This window comes from Pan paniscus, chromosome 1 (assembly GCF_029289425.2).
Source record: "Pan paniscus chromosome 1, NHGRI_mPanPan1-v2.0_pri, whole genome shotgun sequence".
NCBI classification, from domain to species: domain Eukaryota; kingdom Metazoa; phylum Chordata; class Mammalia; order Primates; family Hominidae; genus Pan; species Pan paniscus.
This window is the reverse complement of record NC_073249.2, coordinates 28,753,452-28,768,665: the sequence shown is the minus strand read 5'-3', so window position 1 is coordinate 28,768,665 and position 15,214 is coordinate 28,753,452. Positions and strand designations below refer to the sequence as shown.

Below are 15,214 nucleotides of genomic sequence, written 5' to 3'. Positions count from 1 at the left end.
GCTATAATAAGTGGCTGAATGTTCTGATTGACCACACATAATGTAGAGTTTATTTCCTAGCAAATAATGAAAGATCGATGGATGAATGTTGGTCATGAAGAGGAAGAACTAAAGCCATATACTGAGCCTGATCCGGATTTCAATGACACAAAAAGAATAGGTAAGTATTTAAACATGGTAAGAAGTGCTGTCCCTAGGCAACAAGTAAGAGTCCTTTAGTGTGCCAAAATAGTGCTTAAGGGTATAAATAGGAAGCAATTTTTATTTGAAAAATACTTGCATTGTCATTTTAATGATAATATGCTGAAAATTATACATTTCAAGTTCCCTAATTTGTTCCCATATATATTATGGTCTAATTCAATGTTTGACAACAGTGATATAAAACCTAATGTAAATAAATCGAATTCTTTCCTTTCAGTGATGCCCAGCAGGAGGAATGGCTGATGTAACTATCAGCACTGATCAGACTGATAAGCATCAGCGAACATAGCATGTATTTTAACCAAAGACGTAGAGGCACCGAATTAAGAGTTGAACACTTTGGCTCTCCCTTTCTTTTTCCACTGTCTTAGCAATGTTTATTCTCCCTCCTCACTCGTCCTGCTACTGCCCATACCCAGCCAGAGCTCTCCTTCTAACTTGTTCTCTTCATTTCACAATCCCTTCCCAAAGCCATCATTTAGTCTCAGCTGAGTCATCTCAACTGTGTTCCTATCTGGCTTGAGGGCAGAGTGTCAGGGGAGAGCATTTTAGGGTGTTAGGAACCTGATCAGAAAAACCATGGAAATTCAAATCTCCCAAAGAAGAGTCAACCTACTGCAAATCAGAAAGCAGAAAATTTTAAGAGATGAAAGAAACCACTTCACTAGTAGCTGAGGACGAATTGAGAGAAAGACAGAGAATTTTGTGTGTAACAAAGACTGACATGGTCTTAGACTGGACAAAGAAAGTTAGCTCAGGAATGTATTAGGCAATGAGAAATTAAGTGGGCCCATTAATATATTAACCATGATGTAGGTAATTTCTGCATGTAAAATTATCATTGTACAATATCTGTGAACATATGGTATCCGTAGGTTAATAGTCCAGAAGTTTTTAAAACTACACTTTAAATTTTCATGACTAAGTTTTCATATTCAAAGATGGCAAACTTGCCCGTTTTTGTTGATTCGTTTACGAAAATAAAACCATTTTCAGAAAATTTCTCTTTTTTAAATTTCTAGACATTATGGTCACCATGGGCTTTGCACGAGATGAAATAAATGATGCCTTAATAAATCAGAAGTATGATGAAGTTATGGCTACTTATATTCTTCTAGGTAGAAAACCACCTGAAGTAAGTTTTTCACCTTTTCAGATTACTGTGAATTATTTCTTGAGCTAATATATTAGTTAATATATTCTTTGTGGAATCAAAAATAATATAAAGATCCTACCCTAACATTCTTATTTATTGGACTTCAAAAATCAAGATGTTAAATTATGAACTGGTTGTATTTCTGGGTACCAAGAGAGATTTTATGAAAGAATAGGTCTACTGTCTTTCTTAGCTCCAAGAGCCACCATTCACAGCCTGGCCTTTGAGAATGGCCTCCCCCACAGCTTGTGCATCCAAATGTAACAGTCCCACCAAAGGTAATATGGTTATTCCAAGTGTGCAGAAAAGACAGTGAGTGAAACATGAGGAAGTGATAGCATTTAAAATAAAATGTATGTCTTAAAGGATTTTTAAAAGAGGTAACTCCAGGAAAGGTTATTTGATGATATTTTGCCTTATAAAGTGTCAAGTGACTGATGCTTTCAATTGGGAATTCTCAAGGCCAGGAGAACTATAATAAGGAGATGGATTCAGGAAATAACTGTATACAAATGGTGAACTATGTTAGTCAGTTTTGCATTGCTATAAAGAAGTACCTGAGACTGGGTAATTTATAAAGAAAAGAAGTTTATTTGACTCACAGTACTGCAGGCTGTACACAAAGCATAGTGTTGGCATCTGCTTCTGGTAAGGGCCTCAGGAAGCTTACAGACATGATGGAAGGTGAGGGGGAGCCAGCATGTCACATGGCAAGAGGGAACAGGTGAGAGGTGGGGGAGGTGCCACGCTCTTTTAAATAACCAGATCTAGCGTGAACCCGTAAAGGGAGAACTTGTTACCACGAGGACAGCACCAGGCCATTCATGAAGGGTCCACCTTCCTGACTCAAATACCTCCCTCTAGGCCCACTCCAACATTGGAGGTCACACTTCAACATGAGATTTGGAGGGGACAGAGCATCCAAACCATATCATGAAGCATAAAAGCAAATGATTCTTTAGGAAAACAAATATAAAGGCTATACATCGAGAGTCAAGAACAGATCGCAGAGCATTAACAATTTATTGGAAGTTAGACATCTGTGGGAGGTATTTTAGAGAGAAAAAGCTGAAATTATTTATAATTCCGTAGTAACTGTTAATGGAGCAGTGCACTCCAGCTGACATATATTGAACCTTTATTGTACCAGAAATGATGCTGTGCACTGTGAATAGAAGGACAAGAAAGTCTCTGCTCTCAAGGAGCCCTTAGTCTAGAGACGAGGTGAGCAGTTAATAGTATGGTACAGTATGTGTTCTGATTTGGGGGATGCACAGCATACTCTGGGAGCATATAGGTGGACATGTACCTACAACAGGCTAAGGTCAGACCCACCAAGGCAGGTCTGTGTGACATGTAAGAAGTAGAATTAACAGTAGCACTTGGCGACCAGTTGGAAATAAGAGATAAGAGCCCATGAGATTTCCAATATGGAAGACTGTGTAAGCACATTTGCCAAGATAGGAAAGGTACAGATTTTAGGGGGAAGAGGGGAAGTTCAATTTGAGATGGTTGAATTTGAGATTCCTGTTGGATGGAGCTATTAGGCATTTGGATATAAAGATCTGAATTGGAGGGAGAGATTTGAATAATTAATAGATTTGGAGTCTTCATTAGAGGGGAACACATTGCACACAGTAGTGTGCCAGGAACTGTTCTAAGGACTTTACAAATACTAATTAATCTAATCCTCCCAGTGAACCTACCAGGTAGGTACTATTATAATGGAAGAGAATCTTTAGTGGAGACATTAATAGCTAGAGATGTGGTATCAAAGAAGCCAAGTCAAGAGAATTTTAAGTGGGAAATAGTACAAATGGTTATTTCTAAAGGCTTTGAACTGAACTGTTTCTACTTAGATTTTAAAGTACACTCCCGAAGTCTTTAATTTTCCTGTTAATTTAAATATAAAAGAAGCACTAATTTTATAAGTATATAACCATGCCACGCATGAATTTAAATGAAGTATGAATTGTATCAAATACAAACGAATGAGGCTACTGGTAAGTAGTAAGAGCCTGAACTTTGGAGCCAGCTTCACTGGATCTAAGCACCCCCACCCCTGCCCTACCCCAGCACAACCACTAACTATGCAACTAAGGCAATTAATTTTCTGTGCCTCAGTTTTCTTATCTATAAAATGAGGGCAATAATGTGCTTATCTTTTAGAATCATTGAAAATGTTAAATGAATGAGTACTTATAAACTCGGAACAGCTTCTAGTGGATTATTATGTGCTTAAAAACTTGAAACAGTTTCTAGTGGATTATTATGTGCTCTGCATTAGCTGTTTATTATCATCGGTATTGCTCTGTGATTTATCATTAGTATTATCTATATATGAATTTAGATTTCCTATTGGGATGCCAGTGATTCCAACAAAAGTTTGCTGGCAGCAAACAACTTGTATGTTACAGAGAGAGGGATAGTGTGTCAACCTGCAGTTTACCATGCTGAGTTCTAAACAGATATAATTTCCTGATCAGAAACAGTAAACCAGATTTTTTTTTTGCAAATGTGGAGAAAACCAAACAAATCTATATGTATGTTTATATGCATACATATGTGTATATACATGTGTGTATATTTAAAATTTTAGATTTTATTGTAAGTTTGAATCTCAGTGATGCCCCTTAACTTTTTTAACCTCAGTTTTTCCATCTATAAAGTGTAGGTTAATACATCACAGGTTTGTTGTGATGATTAAATAAAGTGACATATAGAAAGAGCTTATTTAGCACAGTGCCTAGTCTATAATAACCCATTCAGTAATTGGTAGCTGTTATTTCGTATTTTGACTAAACTAAGGATTTGTACAAGATAATACAAGATTATGGTAGTCACTAAAGCGTATTCTATCCAGTTCACCCCTTTTCCTGCTTGCCAACTTAAAGTTCTAGGCCCAATACTACACTGTTTTTTCAGTTTGGATTACTTCTTGTATAGCTTTAAGTCATTTAGAAAATCAAGAGTGCAGTGTTTGTGCAAACTTTTTTTTTTTTTTGCTTTAAAATCCTTGTGGTTTTTCTTCTTATAGTTTGAAGTTGGTGAATCGTTATCCAGTGGAAACTTGTGTCAGAGGTCCCGGCCCAGTAGTGACTTAAACAACAGCACTCTTCAGTCCCCTGCTCACCTGAAGGTCCAGAGAAGTATCTCAGCAAATCAGAAGCAGCGGCGTTTCAGTGATCATGGTAGGGGAAAAAGTCAAATAAGTGAAGCAACACACGGGTTCTTCCCAAACTTGTGTTTTTAAAGCATTGTACATTCACGTCTCTATGTGCTTGTGTTATCTAGTTCTCACAGACTTATATTACTGAATTATAAATATAATCCCTTTTGCAGGGACTGACCTGATTTTTGAAATCAAAATTTAATCTTCGTTCAGAGTTTAAAGCATGCAAATATGGATAATTTTAATACAGAGTTTTTGTTTGTGAGCAGAAAGTAGATCAGTTGTTTTTCAGCTCATTATGCTATTTTTAAAAAAATTATAGCTGGTCCATCCATTCCTCCTGCTGTATCATATACCAAAAGACCTCAGGCTAACAGTGTGGAAAGTGAACAGAAAGAGGAGTGGGACAAAGATGTGGCTCGAAAACTTGGCAGCACAACAGTTGGATCAAAAAGCGAGATGACTGCAAGCCCTCTTGTAGGGCCAGAGAGGAAAAAATCTTCAACTATTCCAAGTGTGAGTAAATACTCTGGTATATTGCAATTTATTGTAATAACTTGTTTTAGGGTTATGTGTAAAATTTTTATCTTTCATTTTTTTAAATGATTGAAAATTTTAAAGGGAATTATAATTTAAAGAACATGCAAAAGGGACCACACTTCTCATAAATGCAAGTTAAAAACAACAAAAAAGAATTCTTTTTTGCATGCGTTAACACTTAACCTCAACACAAAATGGTACATTAAACTTTCCTGCTTCATTTTCCTTTTTATAATGTTTATTTAATATTATATTGGCACATTTCATTTTTATTTACAAATAAGCTGTTTAATGAAGGCAGACTCAGTTAAATAATTAATTTATAAAGTTGCCTCACATTATTCCCTTAAAACAGCAAACTGTAGAAATTATATAATGGGAACTAGAAGAAGGTTTGAGATGCTCTCCCATAAGGCAGCAGGAAAGAATAGAGATAAGAAAATATAGAAGAAAACTAAGATATACGAAATGTAGAAATAGAGTTGGTAACATTCAGATAATAGGTGTTTTGAAAGGAAAGGGAGCAAAATGAAGGAGGAGAAATAGTTAAAGAAATAATAACAAAAAATAAAGAGGGAAGATTTCATTTTGAAAAGACCCAGAGTGACAAATAGAAGCCAGAAAGAAAACCTATTCCTGGACTCTTAAAATAGAATTTATAGATACCAAAAAAAAGATGAAGAATATTTTAAAGATTCCAGAGTCAGCGCAGACGACCTTAAAAGGAACAAGATTCTGTAGTCCCAGCTACTCGGGAGGCTGAGGCAGGAGAATAGCTTGAACCCGGGAGGTGGAGCTTGCAGTGAGCTGAGATTGCACCATTGCACTCCAGCCTGGGCAGCAGAGCGAGACTCCGTTTAAAAAAAAAAAAAAAGGAACAAGATTCAGATTGACCTTAGGTTTATCAATAGCAACATGGATACAGTAAGATAAAGGGAAACATATTTTTAAAGTATTGAAAGAAAAGCTCATTGAGCCCAGAAATTTTATCTAGCCATGTTGTCATTTAAATATGAAGGTACAAAAACCATGTTCTTTGGCATAAAATGTCTCAACTGTTTTACTACACGGTGACCATTTGAAAACACCTTAGTTGGAGGAAGCATTCTTACAGGAAGAGAAATGAATCTAGAATGTTGCTGTAAAATATATAGGAGTTGAAAGTAATCAACTTACTAAAGTATTGTATGTAGTAACATAAGCAAAAAGAGGAAAATAATGAAAATTCAGAATCAAAACTCTGAATAGTATCCAGGGCATAAGGATAGAGGTGGAGATTAAAGAAATATAAACAAACACATGCCTTGTTAGGCAGATGATAGGAGTAAGTTTAAGAAATCATTAGCAGTTAAGAGGCCAGGCGCAGTGGCTCACACCTGTAATCCCAGCACTTTGGGAGGACAAGGTGACTGGATCACTTGAGGTCAGGGGTTTGAGACCAGCCTGACTAACATGATAAAACCCTGTTTCTACTAAAAATATAAAATTAGCTGGGCATGGTGGTGCACACCTGTAATCCCAGCTACTTGGGAGGCTGAGGCAGGAGAATCTCTGGAACCTGGGAGGCAGAGGTTGCAGTGAGCCAAGATCATGCCATTGCACTGCAGCCTGGGCAACAGTGAAACTCCATCTCAAAAAACAAAAGAAAGAAAGAAAGAAAGAAATCATTAGCAGTAAGCAGCAAACATGAGTTCAGGAACTTAAGGGTGAACAATGTAAGAACAAAGAATTAAAACCTTTAAACCAGCAGAAGGAAAAAAAAAAAAACCTCAGCCTGTGGACAGGAGAGAAAAAAATTACTTTAAATAGCAAATGCAAGATAAGATACCAAAATGCGCAAAATTCCAAGTGGCTTCAACTCCCTAATACTCATTATTTTATGTAGTCCACTGGAGCCTTACCTCTTTTGAATATGGTTATGTATATTTGAATATGTATGTATGATATGATTAGATTATCACCTTTTAGTCTGTGGAACAGATGTGCATAACCACTTCAAGAATTGATGGATAAAACCACTTAGCTTCTACCTGATCTGTTTAGAAATGATTGAACTATAATGGGGCTTAAAATTTTTTTTTTTTTTTTTGCTACAGAAGCCACTATTTGCCTTAGAGGACAGTTTCCAGTGTAATCACCCCACATAGCAGAAAGAAATAATTGGTCCCGTACTTTCTACCATTTAATATTAACCTGTCATTTGACTGAACTGAGTCTTATTTTTCCATGAACATACTCAGCTTTGTCTATCTCCATGCCTGTCTTTATGTAGTGCCCTTGCCTAAACATTCCCCTTACATTATGAAAATTCCATTTCCATAGATCATTTCAAGTCTTGTCTCCTGGACAGAATCTTTTATGGCCAAATACTCCAAAACCCATCAGCTTTTTCAATTGCTTATCCTGTCATTTAGCTCTTAGCTGTTTATATGCTGTCTTGTTTCATTCACTGTTGTTTTCCCATATAAACCTTATCTCCCCAAATTTATAATCTGTTGTATATTGACACAGCAGCTTTCTCACAGTCATTAGTGCTGAAGCATACAGTGTGTATTCAAAGCATATTTATTAAAGAAGGCATAAAAATTAAGAAATTAGTTTAAATTCAAATTAAATATGTCACACTTATTTATCATTTTTTTTAAAAAACATAAGCAAAAAGATTTTGATAGAGAAATTCTGTTCTTAGCCACATAATACTATAATATATTGTTATTTACTGTTTTAATTTTGGTAGTTTGAGAAACCAAAGTAATATATTTTGTTTAATTTTAGCACTATAGGAGTTTCTAAAGTAAAATTAATCATCTCCTCTTCCCTATCCATTTCCTTTTAGTCTGAACTCCTAATTATAACTAGTGCTAATCATTTAGGATGAATTCTTCTATAGGTTTTCCTTCATTAAAGAAAACATAGGCTGGGTGCAGTGGCTCATGACTGTAATCCCAGCACTTTTGCAGGCCATGGAGGAAGGCTTGCTTGAGGCCAGGAGTTTGAGACCAGCCTGGGCAACCTAGTGCAACTTGATTTCTACAAAATATTTTAAAATTAGCCTGGTGTAGTTCCAGGCTAATTCCAGCATGCCTATAGTTCCAGCTACCTGGAAGGCTGAGGAGGGAGGATGACTTGAGCCCTGGAGTTTGAGGCTGCAATGAGCTATGAGCTATGGTTGTACCACTGTGCTCCAGCCTGGGTGACAGAGTGAGAGACCCTGTCAAAAAAATAAAAATAAAAATAAATAAGTGAATGTATATGTACACAGAGCGTTATTTTATTTTACTTTTTTATAAAAATGAGATCATACTATGTAACATTTTAATTTATTTCACTTATAATAGTTTGGGGGTCCTTCTAGATCGGAACATCAAGATCTTTTTAATAGATGCATATTATTTCATTGGTATTAACAGATATAATTTATTCAACCTTTCTTTTGGTGAAGTGTTCAGAGTTTTTCATTCTCCAGAGTGCACATCCTTATACATTTACGTTATTGGTATACTTCTATTAGAGGCATTCTCAAAAGTTCCATGTCTGGGTCTATGTGACTTCTTTTTAACCTCAGTGGCAAAGAGGCAGGCTCCTCATGCTCCTCAGTCCATGACACAGTCACCCTTGGTCTGTGCAGCCCCATCCCCACTGGCACTCACCTCACCTAAAACCTCAGCTCTGATGTGTCTTAGTATACTTGACTATGTGTATATCCTTGGAATATATACATTTAAATTTTTAATAAATGCTACCAAAGTAATTTTCCAAATGTTTGGGATAATTTAGAGAGTAGTTATTTCTCCACAAACTCATCAACAGGATATTATCAATCTTTAACATTTTTGCCAATCTGAAGGGCAAAAAGAAAAAAAAAGTTTCCATTTGTTTTCAATTTGCATTGTCTTGTCTATTGGTGACATTGATGGTGTGGCCCACAAAACCTAAAATGTTGACTATATGACTCTTTACAGAAAAAGTTTGCTAATCACTGCTTTAAAGCCAAAACACACAGCTTTAATACCTTTTCTTTGAGGTAATTTTTAGAAAGTACTTGAGCATTTACAATTCAAGCCCTGTAATAGTGTAAAATATTGCCTGAACAAATGAACATTTTTACCAGTGTCAGTAGAATATAATGGAAAACATTAAATCCATTCAAATGGCATGAAATGGTCCCTTGCTTTCTGATGGAAAAAGAAATAGTGCCCATAACATCCATAGGTAATTAATAGGTGATAGTACATTTAATGTTTATAAAATCAGAATTGTCTTAGTCAATAGTAAAAGCTCTTGCTTATAAGTATGATTCTATTGACAGTATTATTTAATATTAGTTTAGTATCTTGACTGAAGGATGATACTGGCAGATGATCTTTAAAACTGGCCAGTTGATAGCATGGGGAGAGTTTTGAGTTAAATAGTTAAATAGAATAATGGTTGGATAAATGTTTTGGTTAGTTATCTGAGTCATCTGTTTTATTGTTCATCACCCACAACCATCACAGACTAGAAATGAAAGGAGTCTCTCTTAGTTCATTTTGTGTTGCTATAACAGAATACCACATAATGGATACTTTATAAAGAAAAGAAATTTGTTTCTTACAACTCTGGAGGCTGGGTAGTTCAGTATCAAGATGCCAACTTCTGGTGAGGGCATTCTTGCTGCATCATCCCGTGGCATAAAGTGAGGTCAAGAGGGCACATGCAAGAAAATAAGAGGGGGCCAAATATGCTTTTTATAACAGAGCCACTCTCAGATAACTAACGCACTTTCACAAGAATTCCTTTGTGAGACTAGAGCCTAATCACCTCTTATCAGCCACACCTCCCAACACTTTTGCATTGGGGATCAAGCTTCTAACACAGGAACTTCAGGAGACACATTCAAACTGTAGCAGAGTATTACTATTTGTAAGTAAGGTGCAGGAAAAACAAACTTAATATTTTCCTTCTAGAAATTCCCATCCAAAAATTATATGTGGGAGTTCAGGGAAAACCCTTGACTAGCCTAGAAACTTGGGAGCTAAGTGTTGAGTTTTGAAGACACAAATATGTTGTGCTGTTTTTGAATCAAGAAAACAATAAAACTTGTAAAGGTATTTTCCATATTATCTATCACATGTGTGAGCAGTACAAAATATAAAATGATGTAAACCACTGTGGTATGAATCTTAGTGCCCCCTGCACCCTCTGCCAAAATTCACATGTTAAAATTCTAACCCTAAAGGTGGTAGTATTAGAAGGCAGGGCCTTTAGGAGGTGATTAGGTCATGAGGGCCCTCACGAATGGGATTAGTGCCCTTACAAAAGAGGCCCAAGGGAGCTTGTTCTACCCTTCTACTGTGTGAAATCACAACAAAAAGATGGCCATCTAGGAAGCAGGCCTTCACATGCTGAGTATCTCTGCACCTTGATCTTGATCTCACAGCCTCTAGAACTGTGAGAAATAAATTTCTGTTGTTTATAAGCCAGCCAGTTTATGATATTTTTTTATAGCAGCCCAAACAGACTAAGACATGAACGCTAAGAAAAGTATTAATCAATTTTTTTACAAAATAAAGGGAAGAAGGAAGGGCCAAAGATGGCTGAGTAGAAACAATGCCTGTCTGCATCTCCCACTGAGAGGAACGCAAAAGGCGAGTGATTTCTGCCCTTCCAACTGAAGTACCCAGGTTCTTTCATTAGAACTAACTAGGTGATTGGTGTAACCCAAGAAAAGCAAGGAAAAGTGGCAGGGGTGGGGGTGGGCGGTTCACCCAGGAGCTGCACTGGGCAAAGGGACCTCCCTCCCCGAGCCAAGAGAGGCAGTGAGGGAGTGTGCTGCCTGCCTGGGGCACTACGCTTTTCCCACAGATTTTTGCAACTCATGGATCGGGAGATTCCCTGTGAGCCTACACCACCAGAGCCCTGGGTCCCAAGCACAAAACTGGGCAGACCCATGGCAGCTGCCCCTGTCAGCAGCCGTTTGGACAGGCACTGAACTGCAGGAGTTTTTACATAATCTGGTGGCTCTCGAAACTCCAGAAAGGCAAGAGATTTGTCCACTCCCGTGGAAAGGGGGCTGAAGCCAGGGAGCCAAGCAGCCTCACTCAGTGGGTCTCCCTCCCGTGGATCCCCCGCAAGCTAAGAGCCACTGACTTGGAATCCCCACTGGCCAGCACAGCAGCCTGGAGTCTGCCTAAGATGACCAAGTTCCCAGTGTTGGGGGCAACCGCCATTACTGCAGCTCTAGTCAGTGATTTTTCCCCTGCCAGTGTTAGGGAGGCTGCATGGTTTGGACTGGGCTGTATTCCCCCACAGCACAGCATAGCAGCTGTGGCAGATCATGGCCAGACTGCTTCTTTAGGTGGGACCTGGATCCATCCCTTGTCACCAGGCAGGGCCTCCCTGCAGGAATCCCAGCAACTCCAGCCAGGGTCTTACAGACAGAACTCTCATCTCCCTGAGACAGAGCACCTGGGGGGAGGGGCAGCTGTGGTCTCAGGTTAAGCAGTCCTACCTGCTGACTCTGAAGAGTCTGGGCGTTCAGAATGAGGGCGATTCCCTGAGCACAGATCACCAGCTCCACCAATGGGCAGCCAGACTGCTTCCTTAAGGACGTCCGTGATACTGTGCTTTTTGTCTGGGTGAGACCTCCCAAGTGGGGTTAGTAGACAACTCATACAGGAGAGTTCCAGCTGGCATCAGGTTGCTGCCCCTCTGGGACGAAGCTTCCAGAGGAAAGAGCAGACAGCAGTCTGCTGTTCTGCAGCCTCCACTGGTGATACCCAGGCAAACGGTCTGGAGTGGACCCCCAGAAAACTGCAGCAGACCTGCGGAAGAGGGGCCTGAGTGTTAGAAGAAAGACAAACAGAAAGCAACGACAAGTACATCAAAAAAGACCCCACAAAAACCCCATCCAAAGGTCAACAGCCTCAAAGATCAAAGGTACATAAATCCACGAAAATGAGGAAAAACCAACACGAAAATGCTGAAAATCCCAAAAGAAGAATGCCTCTTCTCCAAATAATTGCAACACCTCTCCAGCAAGGGAACAGAACTGGCTGAAGCTGAGATGGATGAACTGACAGAAGTAGGCTTCAGAAAGTGGGTAATAATGAACTTTGCTGAGCTAAAGGATTATGTTCAAACCCAATGCAAAGAAGCTAAGAACCGTGATGAAAGATTACAGGAGTTGTTAACTAGAATAACCAGTTTAGAGAGGAGCTTAATGACCTGATGGAGCCGAAAAACACAGCACGATGCAAACACAAGTAGCAACAGCCGAATAGACCAAGTGGAAGAGAGACTATCAGTTTGAAGACTATCTTGGTGAAATGAGGCAGGCAGTCAAGATTAGAGAAAAAAGGATGAAAATGAATGAACAAAACCTCCAAGAAACATGGGACTATGTAAAAGGACTGATTGGAGTACTTAAAAGAGACAGGGAGACTGGAACCAAGTTGGAAAACACACTTCAGGATATCATCCAGGAGAACTTCCCCAATCTAGCAAGACAGGCCAACATTCAGATTCAGAAAATATGGAGGACCCCAATAAGATACTCCACAAGATCAACCCCAAGACACATAATCATCAGATTCTCCAAGGTCAAAACGAAGGAAAAAATGTTAAGGCCAACCAGAGAGAAAGGCCAGGTCACCTACAAAGGGAAGTCTATTAGACTAACAGTGGACCTGTCAGTGTAAACCCTGCAAGCCAAAAGAGATTGGGGGCCAATATTCTACATTCTTAAAGAAAATTTCCAACCCAGAATTTCATATCTGGTCAAACTAAGCTTCAAAAATGAAGAAGTAAAATCCTTTTCAGACAAGCAAATGCTGAGGGATTTTGCCACCACCAGGCCTGCCTTGCAAGAGCTCCTGAAGGAAGTACTAAACATGGATAGGAAAATTTGTTACCAGCCATTACAAAAACACACTGAAGTACACAGACCGATGACACTATGAAGCAACTACGTTAACAAGTCTGCAAAATTGGCCACCCAGCATTATGATGACAGGATCAAATTAACACATAACAATATTAACCTTAAATGTAAATGAGCTGAATACCCCAATTAAAAGACACAGAATGGCAAGCTGGGTAAAGACAAGATCCATCAGTGTGCTGTATTCAAGAGACATATCTCACGTGCAGAGACACACATAGGCTCAAAATAAAGGGATGGAGGAAACTTTACCAAGCAAATGGAAAGCAGAAAAAAGCAGGGGTTGCAATCCTAGTTTCTGACAAAATAGACTTTAAACCAACAAAGGTCAGAAAAGACCAAGAAGGTCATTACATAATGGTAAAAGGTTCAATTCAACATGAAGAGCTAACTATCCTAAATATACGTGCACCCAATATAGAAGGACCCAGATTCATAAAACAAGTTCTTAAAGACCTACAAAGAGACTTAGACCCCCCTACACACACACAATAATAGTGGAAGACTTTAATACCCCACTGTCAGTATTAGACAGATCATCGAGACAGAAAATTAACAAGATACTCAGGACTTGAACTCAGCTCTGGACCAAGTGGACCTGATAGATATCTGCAGAACTCTCTACCCCAGAACAACAGAATATACATTTTTCTTGGTGCCATGTGGCATTTACTCTAAAATTGATCACATAATTGGAAGTAAAACACTCCTCAGCAAAGGCAAAAGAACTGAAATCATAACAGTCTCCCAGACCACAGGACAATCAAATTAGAACTCAAGATTAAGAAACACACTCAAAACCACATAATTACATGGAAATTGAATGACCTGCTCCTGAATGACTTCTGGGTAAATAATGAAATTAAGGCAGAAATCAAGAAATTCTTTGAAACTAATGAGACCAAAAAGGCAATGTACCAGAATTTCTGGGACACAGCTAAAGTAGTGGTAAGAGGGAAATTTATAGCACTAAATACCACATCAAAAAGCTAGAAAGATCTCAAATCAACACCCTAACATCAAAACTAAAAGAACTAGAGAACCAAGAGCAAACAAACCCCTGAGCTAGCAGACAAGAAATAGCCAAGCTCAGAGCTGAACTGAAGGAGATAGAGACATGAAAAACTCTTCAAAAAATCAATAATCCAGAAGCTGGTTTTTGAAAATATAAATAAAACAGACCACTAGGTAGACTAATAAAGAAAAAAAGAGAGAAGATTTAAATAAGCACAATCAAATGATAAGGAGGATGCCACCATTGACCCCACAGAAATACAAACAACCATCAGAGAATACTAAAAACACCTCTATGCAAATAAACTGGAAAATCTAGAAGAAATGGATAAATTTCTGGACACATACACCCTCCCAAGACTGAAAGGAATAGCTTGAATCCCTGAATAGACCAATAACAAGTTCTTAAATTGAGGCAGTAATAAATCACCTACCAACCAAAAATAGCCCAGGACCAGATGGATTTACAGCTGAATTCTAATAGAGGTACAAAGAGGAGCTGAAACCATTTCTTCTGAAACTATTCCAAACAATTGAAAAGGAGGGACTCCTCCCTGACTCATTCTGTGAGGCCAACATCATCCTGATACCAAAATCTAGCAGACAACAAAAAACTTCAGGTCAATATCCCTGATGAACATCGATGCAAAAATCCTCAATAAAATACTGGCAAACTGAATCCAGCAGCACATCAAAAAGCTTATCCACTGCGATCAAGTTGGCTTCATCCCCAGGATGCAAGGCTGGTTCAACATACGTGAATCAATAAATGTAATCAGTCACATAAACAGGACAAAAGACAAAAACCACATGATTATCCCAATAGACACAGAAAAAGCCTTCGATAAAATTCAACATCCCTTCATGTTCTCAATAAACTAGCTATTGAAGGAACATATTCTGAGTTCCTTAAAAATAGTAAGAGGCATATATGACAAACCCACAGCCAATATCATACTGAATGGGCAAAAGCTGGAAGCATTCCCCCTTGAAAACTGGCACAAGACAAGGATGCCTTCCCTCACCACTCTTATACAACATAGTATTGGAAGTTCTGGCCAGGGCAATCAGGCAAGAGAAAGAAATAAAGGGCATTTAGATAGGAAGAGAGGAAGTCAAATTGTCTTGGTTTGCAGATGACAGGATCCTGTATCTAGAAAATCCTATCATCTCAACCCAAAAGCTTCTTAAGCTGATAAGCAACTAT

The 15,214-nt window shown here is 38.4% G+C and overlaps 1 protein-coding gene across 7 annotated transcripts in view; it reads left to right on the top strand.

The window, feature by feature from the left end:
* MARK1 (microtubule affinity regulating kinase 1) overlaps positions 1-15,214 on the top strand; it is a 136,479-nt gene that overhangs the window by 103,123 nt on the left and 18,142 nt on the right. For all 7 annotated transcript variants that reach the window (XM_003807177.5, XM_003807176.5, XM_008959232.5 and 4 more), the window contains 4 exons: positions 61-160; positions 1,227-1,339; positions 4,398-4,551; positions 4,855-5,048. In XM_003807177.5, coding sequence (XP_003807225.1) covers positions 61-160; positions 1,227-1,339; positions 4,398-4,551; positions 4,855-5,048 — 561 coding nt within the window. The remainder of the gene's footprint in view (positions 1-60; positions 161-1,226; positions 1,340-4,397; positions 4,552-4,854; positions 5,049-15,214) is intronic.